Source organism: Ammodytes marinus (assembly GCF_949987685.1).
Source record: "Ammodytes marinus genome assembly, chromosome: 11".
Taxonomy (NCBI): Eukaryota; Metazoa; Chordata; class Actinopteri; order Uranoscopiformes; family Ammodytidae; genus Ammodytes; species Ammodytes marinus.
Genome location: NC_137215.1, coordinates 14,741,224 through 14,768,494, shown reverse-complemented (window position 1 = coordinate 14,768,494; position 27,271 = coordinate 14,741,224). Strand labels below are relative to the sequence as shown.

General features: G+C 39.8%; 2 protein-coding genes across 2 annotated transcripts; both read left to right on the top strand.

Annotated features, from left to right (window-relative positions):
* Positions 1–6,156: 6,156 nt before the first annotated feature.
* On the top strand, positions 6,157–7,668 carry LOC307257617 (homeobox protein Hox-D4b-like; the record flags this gene model as incomplete). The annotated part of the gene is given in 3 exon segments (XM_080036875.1): positions 6,157–6,173; positions 6,175–6,659; positions 7,364–7,668. Coding segments are annotated over 3 exon segments (807 nt in total).
* Positions 7,669–11,819: 4,151 nt separating this feature from the next.
* On the top strand, positions 11,820–17,722 carry mtx2 (metaxin 2). Its single transcript, XM_080037417.1, has 10 exons — positions 11,820–11,959; positions 13,407–13,454; positions 13,547–13,593; positions 13,765–13,837; positions 14,138–14,214; positions 14,424–14,516; positions 14,672–14,710; positions 14,803–14,928; positions 15,054–15,130; positions 15,704–17,722. Exons 1-10 carry the CDS (start codon positions 11,920–11,922, stop codon positions 15,861–15,863), a joined length of 780 nt encoding a protein of 259 aa, XP_079893543.1. The 5' UTR covers positions 11,820–11,919; the 3' UTR covers positions 15,864–17,722.
* Positions 17,723–27,271: the final 9,549 nt, after the last annotated feature.

Here is a 27,271-nt window from a genome sequence, read left to right as displayed (position 1 = left end):
TAATAATAATCATCCTACTGGACATTTAATAACGAGGCTATTATAATGTAACGATGAGGTTTCATTTAGAGTCATCACATTGTGATCAGGATTCGCTCATGATTGAAGCAACGTTTTGTGCTGCAACTGGAGGCTAAGTAAATCCTGCCAATTCTACCGTTTGGAGTCAGTGTTTGTGTCCCATTTGATTCGAGTTAAAATGCACTCAGTGTCTCAGCTGTCTATAATTTACAGTCACATCTTTTTCCTTTTCGGCATCATAGCCTACTCTCTTTGCACCGGTCAGTCCGAGACTGTACACGCGGTTCCCAGGGCTGGAGGTCGCAGTTAATGTCTAAACCGGGTTAAAGCTGCTCTCAGCTCGGCTTTGACCCGGCAGAGGGCCGGGGGCGGAGGGGTGAGCCGGCGGTCAGCCTGTCTAAGATGAAAAAGTGAAACGACCCCCAGAAAGAAAAGCCACATCTGAATGGCTTTATATCGAAGAGCTAAAATATAAGAATATATTTAGGAGGTCCCAGACCTCCGCAGATAGAAATGTTCATATGGGAAGCTGCAAATAGACTTACTGAGCTGTCTGTGGTTACAGTCGGTCTGAAAATTTATTAATGCGACAATCTTATAATAGTCTAGCCCAAGAAAGATATATTTATAAATACCGCACATTAGTTTAGACAATAGACGAAGAGTAGCCTAAATTCATATTCGTCGTAGTGGAATAGGCTATCCTACGGTTCGACGTCAATCAATAGCCTACCAATAATCAGATCAAGAATGATTAAAAGGCATCTACAGCAATAGTAGATTTAGGCCTGGCTGAAAAAAAATCTATTTAATTTGTGATAATCTCATCTAGCCTATTAAAGTAAAAATCAGTGGGCAATATTTATTTTTTAACCATCACCCTTTCTAAAACGTTAACCCTTTAATTTCATCATTGCTTTTGCACAACAATAATCAAGAGAGGGAGAGAGAGAGAAACCAGTGAGACAATGGGCTCGCGACTCCCGCAGGCCGCGTGAACTCTGGATGGTCCCCAGCGCGAGCCCCTGCCTGGCCCTGTCCAGCGCGAGGACTAATGAAACGGTGAAGCAGCGGTCAACGATTCTGATTGACCCTCTCCCGACCTGACGGCAGCTAGGCTACATTCTTAAAGAAGAATGCTCTTTCAAAAACCGAAACATCACTCCCGTTGTTGTTGTGGCCTCTAAAAAGGAGTCCGCCAAAGTTCAGAGCTAGGGTACCCCATTCAAAAGGTGCAAGCTAATGATTCCAGGTCTCAGAGCCCCATTCAGCATGAGAGTTTAGCCTGGAATAACTGTGAAAAATGAAAGTTTTAGGTCAAAGTCCTTTTTTTTCCAGTCAAGGCGTGGATTAATTGTCCTAAATTGAAAAGATTTGCAACCATTTGTGCTTTCTACATCTACAGATGGGCACTCTAAAGTCTGCACTATCATTATTCACCCACAGTCATTAGAATCAATGTTTAGTTCGGCATTAAAACTCTTTTTGTGTTTACCTTTCCACACTGCTACACAAGAAACTAAACTCACTTTACATCAGGAGTTTGCTATTCCTCTTGCTCCGTGCAACCCAAGCTTTTTGTTTAAGCAACAAATGGTTGGGACCAGAGTTTTCACCAGCCCCTCATTCAAACCGCCATGGGAATGTAGTGAATGTAAACAGCAAAAATGAGTCCCTGGCAGAACTCAGAGAATTGCCCAAAGCAAGGAGTGGAAACAGAGTCTCTGAGGTATTTCGAGCAAATCTTACAATAAGTACACATGTGCAACACCTCCTTTATCATTCATATAACATGTTGCAAGTCAGTCCCATAATACATTATACTGTGCAAAGTTAGAGACATGATGTATTGTGTGGTAATGGAAAAAGAGTCAAATGGAAAAAAGAGTGGAATAAAAATACGCATTTAAACATCTCTGGAAAAATTACAAGACCACTTCAAACCATCAGTCAGTGCGTTTCCATGGCACAACTAGATTGGATTAAGACATATACCGAACTAGACACTCGAACGGACCGTGTTACTTGTCTGAGTATACATGGCCCTTCAGTAATCGGATAAATGTCCGATGCATGGCTGTCTCCACTATGCTAGGTGGCGCTGTAGCCCTTTCAACAAGTGGTTAAGAGCCACGTCCGGTTCCCTTCCGGCAATATTTTTTATATATATATATATATTTATAAATATAAATTATTATATATATAAATATTTATTTATATTTATATACTATCTATGCAATAACCCTACTATTTTTTTACGTTGTCTCCTTCTCGAGCAGGCGCAGAAGCAAACTCCGATATGTGATGTCCGATTGCTGTATACATGCAGAGAGAATGCCGACTATGAACGAGTTATCTAGGTGTTCTTATCCGACTTCTCTTGTCCGTTATTGTGCCGATGTGTGTGCGAAGTAGATCGGATAAAGGTGTTTACATGCAGTTTAAAAGTTCTGTTGAAGTCTTATTCGTTTAGTTACCGATTATGAGTCTGAGAGTGTCTCTGGTTTCACTATTTATATTTTTGAGTGAAATTAAAAATGTTGCTTTCTTCTATAGCCGACAACATTTTCCCCAAATACCAACCCCCCTCCTCCTAACGTTTTCATTTAGGCCATTTCAACATTTGGAGTGGGGTCTTTATTTTTCCCAGAACTTTATACCCTTTATTTAATATTGGTTGAATAAAAAAAGACAATATAATCTCATATCAGTATAGACGATATAATTTGACTCAAACATCCCTAGATTAAACCTCTAGAGCTTGCAACATCCAACTGACAACATATGTTGAATTTTAAACATCTATAGGGGAGTGGGGACGATCATAAATGGGTTTACGCAGGATGTTAATGAGAGATTTAGACTTGCCTTCAGGGCTATGTACTTTTCAAGCAATTGTAATGTAGCCCAGGCTGGAAGTCCAGACCAAAGTTTGGAAATTGCCATTAGCAACCATCTCGATGCCGCTCACGTTTGCACTGCGGCTGGTGGCTTGTATACAGGCTGGTGGCTTCTTTACCAGCTTTGGCAAGTGACCAACAGTCATTACTCTGTCCTTATGACCCACATGGGATGAGAGTGTGAACACATTTGGACTTTTCTTACTGCTGATCACACAGATTGTTATCAGATGTCCAGAATAACAAAAGGCCAGTTCAACCAAGCATAACAAATTGTTAATTTCACAGTTTCAACATTCTTATTTACACTTTTTGCACTTGTACGAATGTACAAGCATATATTTCAATGAAGAGCTTGACTCACTGGGAGAGCTGAAGGTTAAACATAATTAGAAAAATGATCTTGCAGTGCTGATCTGAATGATGTATTATGACAGAGACGGTCAAACATCGATACACGATTTCTAAGTGTTTCAGTTACCATTGTTCTGTTTAATTACTTTAAAGGCACAGCAGCGTGGCAAGGACAAGGTGCCTGACAAATCTTATCTACAGGGGTTGTTAATGCTGGGGTTTATCACTTTATTCTTCCATTGGCGTTTCACTTGTTACATCATGTGCCTTTTGATAAGCACTAAGCTCTCTTTACATTGGAAGAGCAGCTATAGGCCTATACCCTTCCTGCTATTCTGTTCAGGTAATCACTCTCCCCCCATGTGCACTACAAGACATATGTCATGCAGAATCCCCCAACACAGTGCACTGTTTAGGTTGCTAGAGGATGCTCCCGCTTGCTAAGAGTAATTACATGCATGCATTAGAATTTATGTGGTGTCCCTTAATGAGTTATCGATGTCAAAAAGCTACATGCTACAGGACAATTAATGGTTCCATTACATTATACACTGACACTGATAAATCCTGTGTTAAACAATGGAAATGTGCAAATGGTGAAACAAAATGAAGGCAAGGGTTGAATGGTTTTAACTGTAGAGTTATAGTAAAACAACGAGGGAAAAAAATCTCTAGGTGTAAATCACTGTCAAGTACAAAAAGGAGTCATCAGCAGCCAGCTGAGAAGTCAACCCTTCGCCCATACATACCCTGTAGAACCGAATGTGTGTGGAGCTGTCTCAGTCACAGATTGGGTTCTAGGGGAGTCTATGGGCGACGACTAACCATCGATCAAGATCTAGGGGAAGAGAATGAAAAACTGATGACCGCTATGGACCTGTTTCCTATTAGATTCTACAATTCACACATTTCCTGCGGGCTACTTATGGAAACTGTCCATGTTAAGCAGCAAGCAGCTCCAATTAGGTGATGGGGAAGTGAGACTGAGCTTTGTCATGTCATCCTTTGCTATTTGTGCCTTAACTGATCATACATTTTAAAAGGTGGAATCAGCGATTATGGAGAATGCTTGTGGTCAAAATCACTTTTTGTCTAAACCAGTGAATATCTCTGATTGCAAATATCTTGTTTGTAATCATTCCCATAGCCATATATGCGGCTTTATCTTCTCTTCATGTTTCTAAATATATTCAATTCCCCTTAAGTACCTTATAAGTACATTATACACAAACGTGTATATGTAAACTTTCTCATCATGAAATATGTAGCGCTCTACTCAAATGTAAGTGGAAGATGCTGAGGCATGGGACCACCCAGATCTCATGTTAAGAGGCTTTGCTTCTGACTGCGATGACATTTCAACCAAATGCCCATGAAACAAAGGGGAAAATTGTTCAAGCTGACATAAAAAGAATAGAGATTTGGTCACTTTATTTCTACCCATCTGATAGCTCATTTTCAGCCATTCATGGAGAGCAAATTCTGCACAAATGACTCATTAAGATCAGATAGATTAAGCCCATATAATCTTTAGTTCACTTGTGCTCGGTCAGCCATGCCAACAATCTTTAAAACCATTACACCCTCCGTATGAGCTCCTTTGATGCCGCAGCCCAGAAAAAAAACATCTCCTTCCCCCTCTCTTCATTAGAGTAGTGTCAGGCTATATAATAGCACATCTCAGGACATATTAACGGCTTTTTGGCTGAGCATCAGACCGTCAGCATCCTTAGAGAGCAGTTGCAGCAGCCAAAGAAGAAATCCTGCAGGGTATTACACGGATTTATGGTCTACTCCTCCTGCAGGGCTGATTTCTTTACGCTTTTGATTTAGTAGTTTGGACAGAAAACGAGCTCCATTTTAGCGAAAGGCCCAATATTCACGCATGCACTGCGCACGGAATAAAAGGCACCCTCATTATGTGACGTTTTTATTCGTGGGAGGGCTTCAATTTAACATATTCCCACTTATCTCCTTCACTTTTTTCGATAAAAAAAAATCCATTCTAATTCGCTTTCATTTTTCAGCCCTGTCGCATTTTCTCTCTCGTTCAGATGTCTTTGGCGTCATTTTTTAAGCCGAGCGATGCATTTTTGTATCATCCTTTAAACCGAGTTGGTGTTGAGCGGGACACCTCGGGCTGACCCCCGGCCTAACAAAGCCAACTACTAGTCACTGTCTGGGAACCTTTTATCTCATTCTTGTATTGGAGCCCTTTCTGACCGGTCATGTTTTGTTGTCCACCCTTTGACTCGCCACAAGGCCAAATACGGCCCAGCCGTCCTTCAATATGGGCGAGATTAATTTTTCAGCTCGGGCCATCTGTGTGGGGGTGAAAGTCTTTCAGCTAAAAGTCATAAATCTACTGTCCGTGCGTCCTCAATAGGTGCTGTATATGGGAGGGGGTGGGGAGTGGACAGATGAGGGGATGATGAAGGGATTTAGATAGATAGATAGATAGATAGATAGATAGATAGATAGATAGATAGATAGATAGATAGATAGATAGATAGATAGATAGATAGATAGATAGATAGATAGATAGATAGATAGATAGATAGATAGATAGATAGATAGATAGATAGATAGACGACTACATTCACATTTATTTTTGAGAAAGGCTATATTACTGAACTCTAATTCATATTTTAGTGATACTTGTTTTAAAGAGTCTTTCAGTCCACAAACAAATATTCTTAACCATTTCTCCACGCTTGCAAAACGTCATTACTCCTATAACGAACATTTTTTCCCCTCTCCAAATTATCCCATTAGCCTACGTCTGACATAAACAAGCCCAAGTGCCGCCTCTCATTGGCTGGCCCCAGGGTCACGTGACCCGCGCGGCCGTCCGTCTATTTGACAGCCGCAGGATGGCTTGATGCCAGAGGGGGAAAAAGAGACAGAGGGGAGAGAAAGAAAAATTAGTATTCTCCTACCAGCCTCGCTATAAATCAATCATGGAGTCGTACGTGGTGAGCTGTAAATATGCTGAGCCGCAGTTCCCGCCGTGTGAAGAAGATTACAGTAATTTTAGTGAACAAGGGGGGTATTACAACAACCCTCAGGACAGTGGTAGTTATGTACGTGGCTATCAGCCTCCTCCGCCTCCATACACACCACAACAAACCGGCTATCACTCTTTGCAGGGGCGCCACCGGGAGGATGGAGAGGACCACTCGCAGCACCAAAGTGCGCCCTTCCCCGGATACAGAGATTCGGACACAACCGGCAAGGAGAGGTTCCCCGTGGGTGACCTGCAGTGCCAGGCCTGGATGACCTGTGCAAAATCCGCTCAGGTGCAGAGGAAAACGGCCTGCCAGGGAAAAGACAAGCCGCCTATTGTTGTCTACCCATGGATGAAGAAAGTGCACATCAATCAGGGTGAGACAGGAGATTTTCATCTTTCTATTCCTATACTTTAAAGTCTCCCGTTTCATTTCGGTTTGTTTGATTCCCTTGGTGTTGTTTTTTTTTATCTGCAGGCACAATCTCGCTCTTCTTAAGCCCTCTCCCTTTCTCCCTTTCTTTCTAGTGTTTTGTCCATTTGTGAGCAGCGTTTTTTTGTTGTCGAGTTATTTATGATCTCAGTGAGAGTCAGGGAGAATTACAACCCCTATAAAGTTTTATGGCCCTGCCACAGCATGCGTGCGTGTGTGTGTGTGTGTGTGTGTGTGTGTGTGTGTGTGTGTGTGTGTGTGTGTGTGCGTGCGTGCGTAGGAGAGCTTGAAATTGTGTCTCTGGTGTGCAACGCTGTGGATGAACAAAAAGCTTCTTGGACCCTTTCCCAGTCAACCACAAATGAAGATTAACTAAAATGATAACATGATAACAATAATTTGTAAAGTTTTAATTCCAGTCTTGTTACTTTTATTGAGCTTAATTTAGTTTAAGTTATTGCTATACTGAGGCTACTACTACGAATACATTGACAATAAAATAGCCTAGTAAAATAAGCTAAAGTTTTTAACTAAAATAGCCTAGAAAAATTTTAAATAAAAACATAAAGATAGATGGATACATACTAAAATAAATAGGCCTAAAATCTCGTTCTAATCGTCTCTCCTCATTTAATCTGTTTTAAACAGTGAATCCAAACCACATGGGCCCGGAACCAAAGCGGCTACGGACGGCCTACACACGCCAGCAGGCTCTGGAGCTTGAGAAGGAGTTCCACTTCAGCCGTTACCTCACGCGCCGAAGACGCGTGGAGGTGGCCCACACGCTCTGTTTGTCAGAGCGACAGGTGAAGGTGTGGTTCCAGAACCGGCGCATGCGCTGGAAGAAAGACAACAAGCTGCCCAACACAAAGGGAAGGAGCAAAAACAAGAAAACTGCGGACAGCAAGAACAACTGCGACAGCAACGCGAACAAAGCGGCGATAACCGTCTGAACACTCGATGGCAGGACGCCGTGAGAGGCACCCATGTTAGCACCTTCACTTCACCAAACTGATGTTGCTTAATTGATCCGGGGTGACTGCAGTCCTGAAACTGCTTTAAAATAATAGGCTAACCATCTTTACGCCTAAATAAGGCTGTATAAAATCGTAATTTGCCTTATATTTTAATTTTCGTTTTGAAATGTATTTTTAAAACCTGTTGTTTAGAAGGTAACATCCAATTTTAGTCTGATATTTAATAAATGATGAATGTGTTCGAGTCTTATATTTAGGTAAACTTGAAGGTTGTATAGGGGAAATTAGGGTTTCATATTTAGGCCTAGACCTCCGCAATTAAAAAAGCCTATTGATCGCAACTGGCCAAGCTCAACGGGGAGCCAGTAGACTGTCTTTTGGAGAAAACAGGGTTTTATTTTCACAGGGTAAACACAATACAGGGTTTTTCATAAAAGCTACATAAAAGATGAAATAGCCTGACTTATGAATATGCACATTACCAAAATGTTGTTCCCACAACCTGCGCTTAAGAGGCAGAACGAGAAACAGGAGAGCAGAAACGCCAGAACTGCTCGGTGGCTGCCTTGCAGAGTGGTTGGACAAATAATGTTTAATCTTTTATTTTGTAGCAATATAGAGGGGACATTAAAAGAAGGAGAATAAAAGGCATATTTAGTAGGACGAGTAGCCATATCGTGCAGATTGTTTTATATCTCCAAAAAGGTTTTCAATAAGTTAGGGAGAAAGTCTTTATTTTCGCACTTGGGAATAAATAAAGAATAACAAAACGGCCAAAGCTGAGGTACAGGTTCTTGATGCACGACGCTAACTGTAAATCCAGCTTATTTTCTCAGGGTTACAGGGTTTTAACGAACAGAACTTTTTGATACGTTTGTTGTTTTCATTCAGCACCGAGAGGTTTTTAAATAATTATCTCTAAAACAGCATAGGCTAATGTTGCATTTTAAAGAATATTTTCTTTCTTGTATTCCAGTTTATTATGCTATTGATTCCATTAGCCATACGCCAGTACTTATTTGTGTTTGTATTATACGCATATCTTTGTAGAAAGCATCATCCGTTCTTTATTTTCTTATGTTCATCTTTGAAAAACAACGAGAAAAACTCTTTGTTTAAGAATTTTATATTGTGCACATTTTTTGATAAAATAATTGGATGATAAAAAATAAAAATGGTTTGAAACTAAAATCAACTGAGAATATTATTTATCTCTCTCTCTCACACACACACACACACACACACACACACACACACACACACACACACACACACACACACACACACACACACACACACACACACACACACACACACACACACACACACACACACACACACACACACACACACACACACACACACACACACACACACACACACACACACCATCTGTTGTGACCGTATACGCGAAGGATAGAGGACTTTGTCTGATGGATGGCGACGGGGTGGTGAGAGAGAGCATCAGCAGCGGAAGTGACGGAGAACTTACACGCGGCATGGTTTATGAATGAAATAGCCTAATAAATTCATAATCTTCATCCTTGGCCCAGACAAGGAATACACCTGTTCAGCATAAATATGAACTCCCATCATTGTCAGAATATGAACATATGGGGAATACTGTTTTCTTAAAATCCAAGCTTTAACAGAGCGATCCCTATACAATACACGATCTTTGTTATTAAGTTCACAATTCAACGGAGCGTCAAGCCACAGGAGGGAAGCCAAGTAAAATATCCAGTGAGTGAAATGTGAGGATTTTCTCCCGGGGGAGGATGTAAAATCTTACACGGATAAAAGATGATCCCTAACGTTTAATCATCAGAGAGACAGTTCGCTTGACTGCTGTCTTAAGCCAGGACAGAGATGTTGGCAAAGAAGCAACAAAACACTTCGCTGTTGTATGATAAAACATCACAACGTTTCTGTAAAGTTAAAATATCTAAATCGCGAGTAATAGGCTACATGAAGCTTAAATGTATAACATTTTGAAATTCTAATATAATCCAGAGGACTAGCCTATATTATATTATTAACAGGCCTATCGCTTAAAATGTTTTTGGGCAGACAGATAGCCTATTATATCGGCTATCAGTGTCTATACGTTTTAATATTGTAAATCCTAAAAGGATCTTGGCTTTTTACGCATTGCTTACGCACAACGCAGGGCGGACAAGGGCTGCTTCAGGTGAAATATATAATACTTTTTGGTTTTATACGGGTCTACGGGTCTGGGTCTGCGTGTGTGTGTGTGTGTGTGTGTGTGTGTGATGTTAAAAGGAAATGAGAGGCATTAATTGGCGGCTTCCGGTCGAGACGCAGTGAAATGTGCAGGAAAAGGGGCTGACATATGAGCATGTGGAATATCTACGCTAGAAGTCCAACACATGGACAAATAGCTTCGACACAGATCTTCATGTCTGCAATCCGAGACAGAGAAACGAAGGCTACGTTAGTTGTTTTCCTCTGCCATGGAAAATGTAGTTCACCATAACACAAATACAGACCTGGCATTTGGATCCGATGTTGCGCTTTTACTTGGTTGATAATATATGTTGTGATCATCATCCATTGCAAAAAAAAAAGTAAAAAAAAACAAAGAATATATCCACAAATGCTAGTCCATATTGACATGCTATTGTAAAATGACAAAGATCTAGCCTATAACAAATACACTTGATTGCTATACTGTATCTAATGAATATTATTAAAAATACAAAGCATGTTGTCCCATTAAATGTAAACGGTTTTGTTGTTGTTGTCTCAGGATTGTAAACACCTCCAATCATGTCTTGTAATACACGTGTTTGCGCTTGGTGCACTTTATGCGTGATAGGCGAGTGTGTGGGCTACACAACACCAACTTGCCTTTCTGCAGTTTGACTCTGGTGAAGCAGGAGCGTCCCCGTCTGGCTACACTAAGTACTGCAGTCTGAAAGAGAATTTGACAAAACCCATGTAAGAAAAGCATACTGATTATCATTTGGGTCAGACAACAACACAACAACACAAACAAAAAAACCAACAATAACACCACCACCACCACCACCACCACCAACAACAACAACAACAACAATAATAATAATAATAATAATAATAATAATAATAATTATTATTATTATCATTATCATAATGAAAATATTAAAAATAACAATGATGATTATTAAAAAAATATATACAGTATATATATATATATATATATATATATATGAAAGGGGGAAATTAATATAGTATGTGTACAGTTGTACATGATCAGATTTGATTTAAAATTTAAATAGATTGAAACATGTCAGGAAGTGACAATAAAAGGAATGTATGTACTTATTCAAACAAACGAGCAATGCACAATACAGTTTGTAAAGAGTAAAGAGCTGCAGTTGTGATTTAAAATAATTTATTATTTTAAGGCTACAATTGGCAGTGGCATTTAAAAAAAAAATTCAGCTGTATACATTGTCAGCACAGATGCTGATGCTGCAGATAAACCTACATATGTGTGTGTATATTATGATAGAGACGTAGACATTTATCTACCGATATTGCACCATGGTCAAGTTCTATGTAATTGGCTCAAATACCTCAGCACATTGCCATTATGTTTACATCTGTTAATATATCATGTATTCAATATGTGTATACTGTACACGTCTATATTGACACAACCTGTTAATATCAGTGTGTTCTAATTATAACGGCTCCTATTCATTTATTGGCCCACACAACCTGTTCATAGTGTTTTTTTCATCTGTTTATACAACATCTGCTCAGACTTAAAATACCACCAGTTCATAACATTATATTTCTCAGACTTATAGTCAAATTCGCATTTTAAAAGTGTTGCACCATTATGTCTCTTTGCATTATTGGTTCATTTACAATAGATTCTCTTGTGGGTTCTTCCCTATTATGTTCTTGTCTGTATAAGGCTTGTTGGAAGGAGCCGGAGATTTAATATTTGTAAAGGCAACGCCTGTATTTGTTGTGCACACGACAAATAAAGAAACTTGAACACAGTGTTTAGCAGCAGACAGAATAGAATAATTATTATGTCTGGATGTCATCCCCAGCCCGAGCGTAAAGCGGAACTACTCCCCGGGACATTAATCGCAGGCGGACCACTCGGTGACTGCAGAACAGGCACTTGCCCTTAAAATTGCATGCACTGGAATTGACCGCATATCTCATTGTATTTATCGCATATTAGACGGACATTACATCTTCACAATGTCTCTGGCGGCGGAGGCGTTCGTGTCGCAGATGGCAGGTAAGTCCTGACTTTGCGTCGTGCTTCTATTATTGTTTAGTATTTGGCTTTAGCCATGTAGCATCAGCTAACGTTTACAGTCATGCAGCCTTTTACAAACTCGAATCAATACATATAATACAGTATTGCCGTTAAACACAACAGGACTGCTAAGTTAAAGCTGTCAAATTGTCTGTCCTTGTTCATGTTTCTCTGTTTCTGTGGCAACGATTACCTCGGCTAGCCTAGCTGTCATAAAGGTCTGTCACTCTGACTTCATGTCCCGTATGAGCTAGGTGTAGCCCCTACTTTCAGCTTATAACGCTGATAAAGTTGGGATTTGGATAAATGTGAGAAATACAAACCTAAGGGAGGACAGCGGAATCAAGCTGGAGAAGTTCGGCTGGTTTCACGTAGTTGAAAGCCTTACGTAGAGCTAAAAAAACACGACTTGCTGCATTGAAGTTTGGCTAAATTATATAAAAATGTAACCCCCAAAAGATGGCGTCTGACTTCTTCATCGTTTCAGCTAGAGTGCTGCTCGGCACTAAGCTGCTCACAGCTGCCACCGGTGGCTGGAAGCGGAATTGCAACAATACTAGTGTGTTGAACCGCAGGCTGTTATAACCACTTTTATACAGTCTAAAAACAGACTGCCCCCTCGCCAGAGTCGCCACTTAGTGGAAAGATAAAATTAATAATAATTATAAGAATACAATAAGTATCACCTTGTACACAAGGAATGCAGCTCAATGTATTGTACAATATGACAATGACATGCAGAGCCCTTTAAAATATTAATGTTAAAGATAATTTACGTTACAATAGAAATGCAATTAACATTAAAACAGAGGGAATTACATAAAGGAACAAAACATTTTACTGCAATGCTGTCAATTTCAGACTTAATAAGTGAAAATTCAGAAAGTTATTTGCCTTGCGTATGTAATTTACAATCAGGGCCTAAGCCTCTCCATGAAGCTATGATAACAGAGATCAGATAAGTCATTATGTGCCATATTGGATTTTTGTAATGAATAGTTTAGGAACAAACTCAACAATTTGTGTGATTCCATGTATGTTAGCAATAATTTACACAATTAAAGTCAAACATACATGAGTTACATGAATTGTGTAGAGTTTAATAACATCCTTAACTGTTGCTGAGAAGTTGTCCTGCCTCCCTAAGGGTTTGCATGTTCAGCAAGTTTACAATGAGCACATTCAATGTCTGAACTAGATCTGCATCTAAAGCTGAGCTGAACAAGGGGGGACTTACACTTTGGTGGCAGTGCATCTATGGGGGTGTGTCTGTTAGCACACACTCAAAGTTTAAATAGACGTGACATTGACTTAACTTTAAATGTATTACACGATTAAACAAAATATTATTTAAAAGTTACGTACTAGTTTGATAAGCCAACGTATCACCTTGTCTCTTTTCATGTCTTGTTTCTGACACTGACAGCTGCTGAGCCTTGGCCTGAAACTGCAACCTTGTACCAACCGCTGAGGGGTAAGTGTGTTTTAATGAAGTGTACAAACAATATAGAGTGTAATGGCTGTGAGTGTTGTTATTTATACGTTACTTGTACTTGTTTTTTATAGAGGATCAAATTCTGCTGTCAGACTGCGCCTCATCTCTTGCTGTTCAGGTGATGTTTTGTTAATGTGTGCAAATATATATGCATGTCTATATCTTGTGTGTGGACATCTGTTTCTGCACATTTCTCTCTATTATTTTGAAGATAACTTAAAAGACTAACAGATCAAACATTTTTTTCATTACACTGATTTCCTCAATTAGTTGTTTCTCTCCCGCACAGGCTTACCTCAGGATGTGTGGTCTCCCGGTGCAGGTGGTTTGCAAGGCAAATGCTGAATACATGTCACCTTCCGGTTAGTACTTGTGTGTGTGTGTGTGTGTGTGGTGTGAGAGAAGCTGGGTCTTCTATTGTAGTCGTAAGTGGTTTTATCGTAAGTTCACTGTTATAACTTAAATGTTATTCTCAGTCGTTATGCCCTGGTCTGTCCCACTTCTTTGTATCCAGACAGTGTCTAGATAGGAGTTTTGATCTAAGGAGACTACAGGTTTTGTGATATAGATATAGATGCTTGGGTTGCTCCTTTTAAAAGTGATTACCTTGATATTTAATGCTCTGCCCTCTTCTCTCTGTTGCTCTGTATTTGTCTGTGTAGGTAAGATTCCCTTTATCCATGTAGGGAACCAGGTGGTGTCAGAACTGGCGCCGATAGTGCAGTTCACCAAAGCTAAGGTTTGTAACATAGAAAGTTGTTGATTATTTGCCACTGCTTGCTTAACGCTCAGAGACACGTTAAGACATTTTCTCACCTGCAATTGTCATTGATGTTTTTTTCTTTGAATATATCCCGTATTAGAAAGTCACTTGGTCCTTATTCTGTTAATTAGCTAGTAGAAAAATAAGATTAATATAAGACAGGGATTTGGGTTTTTCCTTCTCAGGGTCATTCTCTGAGCGATGGCTTAGATGATGTTCAGAGAGCTGAAATGAAAGCATACATGGAACTGGTCAACAACATGCTGCTTACTGCTGAGGTACACACACACACACACTCACACCACACACCACAAACACACGCACGCACGCACGCACACACACACACGCACAGGCACTATAACATCAACAAACTGTCACACATCAATTGTTCTGGGTAATATGTTCCCACTCTAATCTCCTCTCCTCTCTACAGTTATATGTTCAGTGGTGTGATGACGCTACAGCTACTGAGGTGTGTATACTTGTCTTTATATTCATACAAAGGAAATGTGTGGCAGTGATAATTCATTGCCTTTTTAATCGCATACATTTGATTTTGTGTAGATCTCCCGTCCCAGATATAGCAGTCCTTACTCGTGGCCTCTCAGTAACATCCTGGCCTATCAGAAGCAGTGGGAGATCCGCAGGAAGATGAACGCCATTGGCTGGGGAGGGAAAACCCTGGAGCAGGTTAGCATAGTAACCATCAGGCTATGGATGTCGGATGTACATAATATATATATAGCAGTCCCAGAATATTGGCTTACATTTACAAAAACATAAAAACCTTTTTATGTCCTGTGATGTGTTTTTAGGTTTATGAGGATGTGAGCCAGTGCTGCCAGGCTCTGTCCCAGAGGCTGGGGACGCAACCGTTCTTCTTTAATAAACAGTATGTATCTCTCTGAATTACAAAACAGCAAAAGAGTGGCATAAGGGGGGTATACATTTTGAGCAAGCTGAGCCCCTGCAGATTCTGCTCTGTAGGGATCTCAACCAAAAAAGATGCATGTGTTTGGAAGCATCTGGGAACTTTTTCTTTAGCACCAACTTGTGGTTTTATAAAGTAATGACCTCCTTATCAACTGAAACTAGAACTCTCTTCTCTGCATCCTTAGAACATCTAGTATTTATAAATGCCAGTTTATGTAGAGTTATGATGTTAATGTCATGGATTATTTGAACCTTTCCGTTCTGACTTGTAATTACATCAGAGTGAAAGAAGTTTATAATTATTGATAGAAGCAAGTTTCCCAGTATAAACAGTGATGTTAAGTCACTGGCACATGTTTGAATATAATTCAAGACACCAACATGTTGATTGCAAATATTTTTTGTGTATTGTAGCAACTTGGAAATATAATTACTTAGTTGGAAATATTCAACTTTCCAACACATCTTTTTTCAGTTATTGATAACAATAGCAAACTAAGTGTGTGTGTGTGTGTGTGTGTGTGTGTATTAGACCTACAGAGCTGGATGCGTTGGTGTTCGGTCACCTCTTCACAATACTGACCACCAGGCTGACCAGCACGGAGCTTGCGGAGAGGATCAAGAGCTACAGCAACCTGCTGTCCTTCTGCAGACGCATCGAACAGACCTACTTTGAAGACAAGAGCTCATGAAGGACTGAAAATAACCTTATGTCCCTTCTTCTCTCATTCCCTCACTGTAGCACTGAGAGGCTAAAAACTGCTTTTATCCACACACAGGTCTCCTCGTGATTCTTGCTTCCCTTCTCCCCTTCCTTCCGTCGTCCTTGTACATTGTTGCATGCTGCTGGTAGACTTCCAGAGGAGCCAGTTCTTTTTAGGGATTAAGATGTGTCCAGGAAATTAGTTTATGACTATAATCAAGTAGTATAGTATTAACGGCACGTTTTTCCAACTTAAACACAGTATGATTTTTATTTGTATTTTTCTTCTTTCTTTTTTTACAAGAACATACACCATATGTGCTGGTCAATCTAATCTGCATACCAACATTTATCTGACGCCACCAACTGAGTTTTCAACAGCCCATGCAGCATATGCATTTCCAGCATTATGGGAATCAGATGAAATGATTAGTGATAGTTATGCAACCCTGTACAGATCTCAGGAGGTGCTCAGATGTTGAGGCTAGCTACAGAGGAAGTGACATGTATTCATGTCATTTCAGCAGGATGAATGCTTTCCCAACATATATGCATACACTTATTTATATGCTCTTCTTCTTCGCTGTTTACTCTTAACATGTATCACAGGTCATTTACAGATACCCTTGGGCTCTCAGAGAGGTCGGGTAGGGATTTCACAGCTGTGTGAAGTAGCTGCCTTTCAAAAGGCAAAGAACAACTACTTGGTTTTAGGTGAAATGTCTTGCTGATTTTTAATTTATTTTCCATCCAGGATCTTGTAAGAAATGTGAAGCAGTGTCGGCATACTTTCTTTTCTTCTGTACGAAAAAAAAAACCCACATGAACATAATGATGAAGAGGATATGACTCATTCTTTAGTTTTTCCACCATTTTTTTTTCATTGTGTGAATTGAAAGTGCCTCCAAATTAAAATTAAATGTCATCAAATGTAACACACTAAGGTTATTTTTTTCCTCCAGTATATAGCTTTAATTGGAGAATGGAAGTTCATTCTTTGAGCTTTCATGTTTTTATATTGTTGGACTATAACACGAAACAGTTATTTAAAAATGACTAATTGTAAAGGGAAGTATTTATCCAGCAGTTGATGTTTTATGTGTAATCAGAATCAGAAAAGGTTAATTGCCAATTGTGTCCAGTATAAGCAGAGATGTTAAATCATTGGCACATGTTTGAACATACCAACATAGAACACAAAATTAAAAGCAAGTCAAAGAATATTAATAGAAATTTTACAATTAAAATATGGTAAAAAAAACATGCTATTATTTGTTCTTTAGAAAGAAGAGCTGTTCACTTTGATGTAGTGAGCAGTTATGTTTTATTAATACATTATGATAGAAATGCCGGCAAGCAACAAGCATACATCACCTGAACTCATACTTAAAATGGAGCCACACACTCATGACTATGATAATTATTTGAAAATTGAGTGCTGCTGAAACATCATCACCATCTGAGATATTATCACAATTAATAAGGGTTAGAAAATACTGCAAAATCCAACGTAACGAACAGACAGAACAACTTTTAATTAAGGAAAGAGTGGAACGGTTTCAGTCCCAATGGGAAAAATCCCTCCAAATCTATTTTTAGGTTGTGCGTATCTGTGTTTCTGCCTCCAGGTCTCAGACGAACTCAGTGGTAACGTCTGATCACCTCTGATTGCCCTCCTGTTGAGCTGTGTGTGTGTGTCTGTCTCTGTCTTCCTGTGAGTTCAGAGCATGACCTTTGAACTTCCAGGAGCTGTGACATCATGATTGATGACACACAGTGGCCCGGACACAGCACAGTTAGAGGTCATCAGACAGGCCAAATTAACAGAAAGGTTCATCTCATTGAAGAGGTTCAGAAAAAGTCCACAGCCATTCGTCTTGTTATTGGTTTTCTGACCTTTTGCGGTTGCCTTCATCATGTAACTACAACATTGTCTGCTGTAATGTCCTTCATGTTCTGCTCCAAAATGTTGTGTTAATAAATTAAGATTATCAACTGGCCAAAGCAGGCAGTTACAAGCCACTGCAGGTTCAAGCTTCAAAATGTGGGTAACTAGTTTAAGGTATTTTTTTGATTCATTGCAAATTAATTTCTTAGTACTGTATCGCTCAATAAAATCAAAATCAAAAACAGAATATAGTTCTTGAGGTAAAATCTGCACTTTTACCTTATCTTGACGTAGAGCAATCCTGATTTCAAATCTGGCTTCAAGGACTTCAGTCAAAGTAGTCAAACTAATATTTCAGTTATTGGTGCATTTATCCCAAAGGAAATTCTTTAATCGTTCTTTAACAAAAAGCCCTTTGTGGTCAGTGAATATTACGTAAACTAATAGCTAACTAATAAATCCACCGAGCAGGGAAATGTGAGAACCACAAAGAGAAACTCTATTCCTTCATAATGTCATTAATCTTTTTGAAACAGTCCACTGAGGCTGAGCACAGACAGGTTTACTCCGGGCAACAGATTGTAACGATGAGTATCTTCCAGGAGGGGGCAGCATGAGGATAGGAAATCCTCCACTGCTTTGAACATTTAGTGGCAGCAAAATCCTAAAAGAATCATCTTAAGAAAACAGAAAAAAGAAACAACACTAAAGTGACAAAAGTTGGACAAAGTGACATAAGATGTGACACTCCAAAGCAGATTGGGCGCCTGCTGTTTTTATTATGCTGCTGTTGTTCTTGTTAGTTTCATGTCTGTTTGCATTGCATCACTGACCAGTACAAAGCAGGGCTGGTTGCGCTGGTTATCATTCTGTCTCTTGATGCATGCTGGGCTGTGATGCAACAAAATGCAAAAAAAACATTGAAGAACTAAGAAGTGCCAGAGCCAATGCTGAGTCTGATTGCAAAATAATTTATGTTTCTCCATGCTGTGCATTTTGTGTGGTGACACGTAACACATACACGCACAGAGTTTCCACTTATTCTTTAGATTACTCTGATTTTCTTTCTTTCCACTTGACCGTTCAGACTTCATCATTATAGAGAACATTTGAAATGTTTTTAAAATACATAACAAGAGATGAGTTCTCATTTATTTGAAGGTGTATATGTACGGTGTGCTGTGATGTGAAGTGTCAGAATAGAAAAATACGACCGCAAGCTGATATTTACATGATCAGAGTGACTCATGATATATAATCTAGACTTTGTGAGAGAGATAAGACAGCAAGAGAAGGTCATTTTAATTGTATTTGGCATGTGATGTGTGGGTGTATATACAGTACATTAGGCTTTGTCTATGCATATGGTGTATATTTCTTAGTTTGATATTGAAAAAACATTGCAATAAATCAGTGCAGGAGCAGTGTTGAAGGGATGCGTGCCAGGGCTGTTATGGATCATGGTAGAAGAGAAACTGGCATAAAGCCTGGTCCAGTATATAAGGAACATCTGTGTCTTTAGGAAACCTACACACTTACATGTATACTCAAAGCTAAATCTGCAGTGCTAATGTAGGGACACTAATGTGCACTGGCACAAAATATCAATTGTTCACTTCTTTTAAATCTTAGAGGTAAACGTGAATAGTGCTAAATATATCACCTTGTTTCTTTGTTTCATTGATAATGTGGAAGTATTTCTGCAATGTTGAATGTGTTGTGTTGTATATTTTAGACCCAGGAAGAATAGTTGTTACTATGATACTAACTAAATGGGATCCAAAAAAAAAAGAAAATATCTGGTGCTGTGAGCCAGAGTATCTCTAATTCACTTAAACAGGATCAGCACAACGGCTCAGGTGTCAAAGCAAAGGGACAGTTTGTGTGTGTGTGTGTGTGTGTGTGTGTGTGTGTGTGTGTGTGTGTTAGCATGCACTAAACATAAAACCAGTGGATTGGAACAGCTTGTGCAATTGTGGACAAAAGTCGTGTCTGTGGTTAGGTTTAGGCAAGTACTGGTTATGGGTACGACTAGTCTACAGGCAATGAATGTATATTTCTTTGTAAAGTTCCCCAAAGTGGCCAAAGACAAAATGTTTAGATGTGTATTTAGACCTAGGAAAAAAACATTTTCAGTAAAGCTCAGCATCTGACTTTGCAAAATACAGCATGACACAATCCCCCTACATGTACTGAGATTTACCGCCATCCTGCCAAGGCTCGGCACAGTGAGAGCGCTGCAGGAAACCCTGCCCTTCTCTACCTCACATTACACACTCAGCCAAGAAGAGAAAAAACTATTTGCATGCCGCTCTTTACAGTCAATAAAGTCAAATGAGTCTTCTTGCTGAAGAGTTGTGAATGCTTGCTAAATGCCCTTCACTCAAGGAAATGTTAAAACTGTTTAAAATGACACACGTTTACATTTTGTGAGACGCATGCCAAATTAATCACACTAGCAAATTTAATGACTTCATTAGAAGAACCGACTGCATTTGAGGGTTTGTTACGAAGCCCTTAAAATAACATGTGTTTATGTTTTCCCGATGAGCAGTCTCTTGTGGTTATGATAATGACGGGCTTGCATAATTAGCAGTGTCAGAATAAGCATGATGTCATTATATTGCAGACTCCTATTGAAGGCGCTCTGAGGAACTTTCAGTTTGTGTCAACTTTGGACAAAAGTGGTAGTGTTTTTACAACGCCAGCTGTTCCTGGGTGAGCGTACCCATGACAGAGGCATTAAAAAAAACTATATAAAAATAGCATTCTTTGCACTGATGGTATCGTTTATTTTTTGCATGTCATTTATGATCATCAGGTGAAAAATTAGACAATCTCAGAAATGTTTAAAAGTTCCTCGTTGCTACTTTAAAGTGGGTTCAGCTAATTCTCAATATAACTTTTTTCTTTTTGACTATAAAGCTAAAGAGAAACTCCAATGATTTTTACATGTGGAGTTCATGAGGGAAACTACTTAGCCTGTTCAAACATTTGAAAGACGTCTCCTGTGGTTCTGGAGTGAGCTTTCCAAAGCCATTACCGGGTATTCTGTCATTGTGGGGGAATTCTGACCCATTCAAGGCACTGAAATCAGTTCACCTCTTTCTCTTCAAATATGTACCTTGAAAGAGTCCTTACTTTATGGAAGTGCAACACTGAACCCCTGAATTACCTTTTTAAAGTAAACTAATAGTTCTGGATACATGAATATTTTCTCTTTGTGGCTCAAATTAGGCTTTATATGTATGCATAAGGTAGCATGGCAACAGCTTATGTCTCTACAGTCACACTGGACATTTTCTTTACCTACTCCCTGAACGCGCCTTTACATTGGTTCAATGAAACATTATACTGACATCTGAGAACACAATATAAAGTTTTTTTCTTTCTTTTACTGTAACTGTGACAGCGAACAACCTTAACCATGAAGGTAAAAGGAAACGTTCACTACACTGTCTCTAGTCAAGTGGACGGAATTTGTGTCTTAAGCACAAAATAAGAGAACAGCAAACTTGGTTCTGCAGGAACACCAACAGCGTAAGCCAAACGTTTGCATGTATTTTTGTGGTCTACTCATGCATACTGTGTGTGTGTGTGTGTGTAGTGTGTGCAAGGATATTTTTTAGGCAATGTAGATTTGAGTGGAATAAAGAGATTAGCTCTGTGTCGATAATCCTCTCCTCTTCTCACAGTCCGTGCCCTCACGCTTAAAAACACACATACACATGCACTCACGCACACACAAACACATGCACACGCACGCACACACTTGAACATTTTGACTCCCTCATGATTTTTCACATATTAATTGACCGTGTTCCTTCACAGTTTACGTTGATAAACTTAAGTTAAAATTTAAATTTTTTGAAAAACAGAAGTCTTATTTGTTCTCATGAACGGTGACTTTAGTTTTTTTTATAGTTTTTTACTCTAAACGTTTTCCAGTAAACATTTAAAGGTTTCAGACTCTCATATTCTTCTACTTTGCTTGTATCGATTCACAAATTGACTCACAGATCACCTGGTGGTTTATTCTCAGTCTTGTGCACCAGGCAAAATATATTAAGTCTAAATACTAAATGTTCTCTGCTTCCATATGAGTCATACATGGAGGGGCTATAATGTATCTCACTGCTTTTAAGGTGCATTCAGCCAGATAGGAATGCAGCAATTGGTCCAGTCAGGTGTAGGATGGGATCATAATGATGTCTCAGAGAGAGACAGTGTATGAGTGTCCATTCCATCAAACATAATACGATTGTGAGCCAATATAGGCTGCACATACCAGCTTGCGCCCACTTACCAGAACATAAATGTCCGGCAAGAAATTTGGGACAAGAAAAGTTGGATTTGAGCCGAAAGTCCTTGCTGGAAATGTTGCACCAAGAGCTGAATAGCTTCATTCCGAAACACTTTAAAGCTGAAGTAAGCGATTTATTCATACAGTGATCACTTACATGATGTGCGCGTAACATAAAGCCGATCTCTCAGTCACCCGCTCTGCATGTAATCGTCAAATAAACTTTTCGGGGATCCCACTGCTGATAACCAATCAGAAGAGAGAACGTTACAAACCGGCAACCGGCTCACTGCCAGTGCACTTGCAGAGCGACAGATGGGTGAATGTGTATGCGCCTACAATGGCGGAGCAGGTAAAAATCCTTCCCAATGTCTGTTTTGATGGTTTTTATCATGTTTTATCACACTTATGGATCTGAGATGATGCTAGATAACTCACTGTTTGAAGACCACAGTGCATTAATGTGGTGACGTGGGGATGAGGGAGGGGACTGCTAACTGCAGTCACTCACAGGAAGTTAGCTAAACTGACCATTACGCTTACTGAACCTTTACATTTAGTTAGTAAGCTGCTATCTGCTGCGTAGTCAAGACAGCAATTATTTTGCTCAAATCTCGGTGTCCTTTCCTTTTCGAGTCAACATGGGCCATTTACATCTGTCTGTGTTTAGTTTACAGTACAATCAGCGACTGGGCTAGGGTCCTGCTTGTAAACTGAGATGAAGCAGTGAATTTAGCATAATTTGAGCAGAAATATGACTGTTTACAACAAACTGGGTATACAGAGGGATACAGCTGAGGAGAGGATTATGCCGTATGAGTGGATTTGATACTTTCACCACCATGAAAGCTTGTTATTATCGGAATCGGAATTTAAACCACCGTCCACTAAAACGGATCCTAGGAGCCTCCAGGTTTATTGAAGGAGCTTCAAACTATATACAGCCACAGCAGTGGTTGTAGTTCATTGTTAAATGTTTTGGGTGGTGGAGCATCATTTTAATGAAAACTAGGTTTTAATGAAAAAATATGGATTTATTTGAGAGACAGTAACTGCTGAGTGGACCAGCATGGTGAAATATGTCTTGCCAATTGTTTTAAAATGGTTCTCACAGAAACAGCCCTGTGATTTAGTGTGGGAAACCCACCAGAACTTACTGTTCTCCGCTCTTGATCTTATGCTACAGCATTAGGATCTAGAGACTCATAGATGTGTTACAAATTCTAGGTTTCTGGAAATTGATTCAAGAAAAGAAGCCAAACATGATTTAAAATCCTTTCGGGGGTATACTTTGTGTTTGTTTTGAACCCTTCAGAGTTTGTCGTTTCCCTGTATCAATGCAGTAAGTATAAAAAAAAGATGCTGTAGCAGACAGTAGACAAATGAGAAATGAGCATGATCGTCTGCCTACTAGTCATTCAACATAGTAAAGCAGCCATAACCACTACTTTACCCATAGAGAATATATGCTGTGTCCCTCTTTAGGGTAAAATAACTTTTTTATCCTTCAGTTCAAACCCTGCATGGGTGTGACAGTAAATTCCGTGAGGCAACATAATATTTTAAAGATGATTTCCTGGCGGAGAGCTCCTCCTGTGATGTTGGGTGAGTGACAGCGAGCCAAAGAGTAACTCGATGCAAGTGTTGATATGAACAAGAAACTTGTGTTCCATAACTCTGAAACTTGATTTTCATATTAAACAGCAGCAGATGGCTTCTTCCAAAGGGAGGAAAATAAGCTTTGGTATCTCTATGCCGACTGCATGCAGACAGACACCGTCAGAGAAGAATGTGAAGGAGAGGAAAAACTACAAGATTGGCACAAATGAGAATAAAATGAGAATAAAATCACGGCGTAGTATTCAACATGTAGAGAAAGTTTCTGGGCGTCCTTCAAGGGCCTTTTTCACACTCTGCTGTTTGTGTTTAAAGCGGTCGACAGAAGAGGGAACGGTTTCAATCAAGAAAACACACGGAGCGAGTCATGCGAAAGCCACATGTTTTAAATGTTAGTTCATGTTGTTTGACCGTAATCTGAGGTGTGTTTCATTTCCTGGAGCTGTCACTCTCCCTCCAATGACCTCACTGCAAGTGTGTGTGTACATGTGTACGTGTGTGTGTGTGTGTGTGTGTGTGTGTGTGTGTGTGTGTGTGTGTGTGTGTGTGTATGTGTGGAGGCCCTCCATGACCGTCGGGCTTAGGTGGCCCCAAAGACCCCAGCTCTATGTAAACACACACACACACACACACACACACACACACACACACACACACACACACACACACACACACACACACACACCTTGAAACTTAATGATCATGTGAAACATAGAGAATGTGTGTCTGTGACACAGTAAATGCGTGTGTGTGCAGACTAAACACTGACCTACATTGCTATTTTTACTGATTAGAGGTTTTTCATAATGAGACCTATTAACATCAGACCTTAAATGCACATACACACACGCACGCACACGCACACACACACACACACACACACACACGCAAGCGCACACGCACACACACACACACACACACGCACACACACACACACACACACACACACGATGGTCCATCAATGCATCAGATATGCACAAAGCAAAACATACTATTTGTCAGGCCAGGCGCAGTGGTTGATACTTTCGTGGCAGTTTATTAGAAAGGTAAGTTCATTTAGTTAATTTTCTTTTTTCTTTCTGTCATCTTGATTTTGGTCTCTTCAAACCTATTCACCTAAGAAACATACACTCATAGACACACACTCATGTACACAAAATCCTGTATTATCTTTGAGTTCCAAGTGGAGAAATCAGGGACAATCAATCCATTATGTGAGTTAAAAAAGCAAGATTATGATCTTGTCTGGTTCTTGCTGTGTTTTTTCTTGCATGTTGGCAAATCAAATGTTTCGATTTACATCCTGATAAGATCGGACACTTTATCTGGTCTTTCATTTCTGGTTTCTGGCTTTTGTAGATGCAGTGTAACACAAATATTAAAGTTGTACCGAAGCACTGCCCCGTAGTTTAGAGGAAATAGATGCTTCGCCTCATTTGTGTGTGTGTGTGTGTGTGTGTGTGTGTGTGTGTGTGTGTGTGTGTGTGTGTGTGTGTGTGTGTGTGTGTGTGTGTGTGCGCGTATGCACGTGTGCGTGTGTGTATGTGTGTATGTGTGTGTGAGAGTGGTTTACTGGAAACATCGAAGCAGAAAGTCTAAGAGTGTGTGCTGGGGTGAGGAAGAATGTGTTTCTCATGTACTTGTCATGTCCATGTACTGCACAGTACACTGACGTCTGTGTGTTTAAGTGCTCCTTACTTTTCTCTCGTCTCTCCCTTCCCTTTCTCACTCCTTCAGTTTTCATTCGCCACAACACGTTTGCTGTCAGTGATGTGCTTTGCATTGTTGGGTGCATTGTGTCATTTAGGGTGGTGTGAATTTCTTATTCCCACAGATAACTGGATTAAAGGGAATGATGTAATGTTATATTGACATTTATCCACTGCCGCTATGCTAGGGGGGTTGTATTTATTTTATTCAGTCTTCTAAAATAACAGATGTCAGGTTTAAGTGTCAGTCAATCAAATTCAAAGAGGAAAAGCTTTTTCTGGAGCTGCCATTTTGCAGAGAGAGAGAGAGAGAGAGAGAGAGAGAGAGAGAGAGAGAGAGAGAGAGAGAGAGAGAGAGAGAGAGAGAGAGAGAGAGAGAGAGGGTAGGGGAGAACGGGGTAAGTAGGCACACTTTTTACTCTAGTGAGAATTGCTTATCACCTAAACATCTTTCAATAGTCATTCCTACATTAAATTGAAGCTTAATGTGTTGGCTTGAAATGTGTACCCCTCACTTCTATCTTATTGTAATAAAGAAGAAATTAATCATCAAAGACACCCTTACACATTGTGACAACCAACCCCATCAAGGGGTCGGTTGTCACACACTATGGGGTTGTCACAATGTTATCTTAATGGGAATAATCTTAAAAAGAAGGCAAGAAAACTAAATTTGAAAGTTTAATTGCATTGTCAAGTTGACAAATAGGCCTACATAACTTACTGTAGCCTTGGCAGCTGGTCTAGTTTGGGATGCACTGGGTTGTTTTGATTGTGTTGCCCTTTTTTCTTTTGCATGCTAGCTGCCTTTTCCTGCTCTATTCTTTCCTTCTCTGGGGTGTCAGTGAGGATACAGCTTGACAATTTCTTTCGTTATTGGATTCCTTTTCTGGCTGCAGCCTTTGGATAACATGTGACAACCAACCCCCCAAAAAATGTGACGACCAACCCCAACTTGAATTTCTTGCTAGCATCAAGGCCAACAACCATCTGACAACTAATTAGCTTGCTAACCACAATCTAAACTATAGTTTACCCTTCACACTTTTTATGGGTAACAAGTGTTTTGTTATAAACCCATTGTGTAAAAGCCTAGAAGAAAAATACTGAGGAGCTAGATATTTTCAATTTGACATGAAAAACACAAACAGTCCTCTCACCTCAAATTCAGCAGTTTAACTCCAAGGAAGACTATGTAGGTGACCTCTGATCCCAATTCTGGATATTTACATACCAAAATATCACAGACAGCGCCTTGTGGTTCCGAGATATAACGATCGTGACAACCAACGTGTGACATATAACCCCGTTCTCCCCTACAGTAGATACATATCCACTGCCAGGACAACATGTTTGGCGAGACATGAATTCAGTTGTCAAACATCCTGTGTACTAAAATAAATGATCACAGCTCCACCAGAAACTGTCTTAAAAGTAAGTAGGAAGTGAAGTAAATTTGATGACCCTGCATCAGGGAGACAAACTATATTGATTTGGTACAAAACCAAGCAGGTAGCATGTGAGGATCTGAAAGCATGAAAAGCTCCCCACATGGAGATATTTGGTGTTTCATTTGAAATCGCACACAGCCAGATGTCCGTACCCGTCAAGTTCCATAGGTCTGGATTCACTCATGTGTGAATGTTTGTTAGAAACAGGACTACACCCAATGGGCTGGCCATAATATGTGAACCAACACACTACAGGGAGAAGTTGTCTGTAACTTGAACAGAAAACAAAGAAAACAGAGGGGCTGCACACAAACCAAACTTGACCCAAAAGCTGAACACAGAGGGCAAGAAGTCAGAGAAAGGGTATGAAGTCAGCAACAGGTAAGAAGTCTGTGAAAAGCCAACAAGTCCAAAAACAGAGCAGGCAAG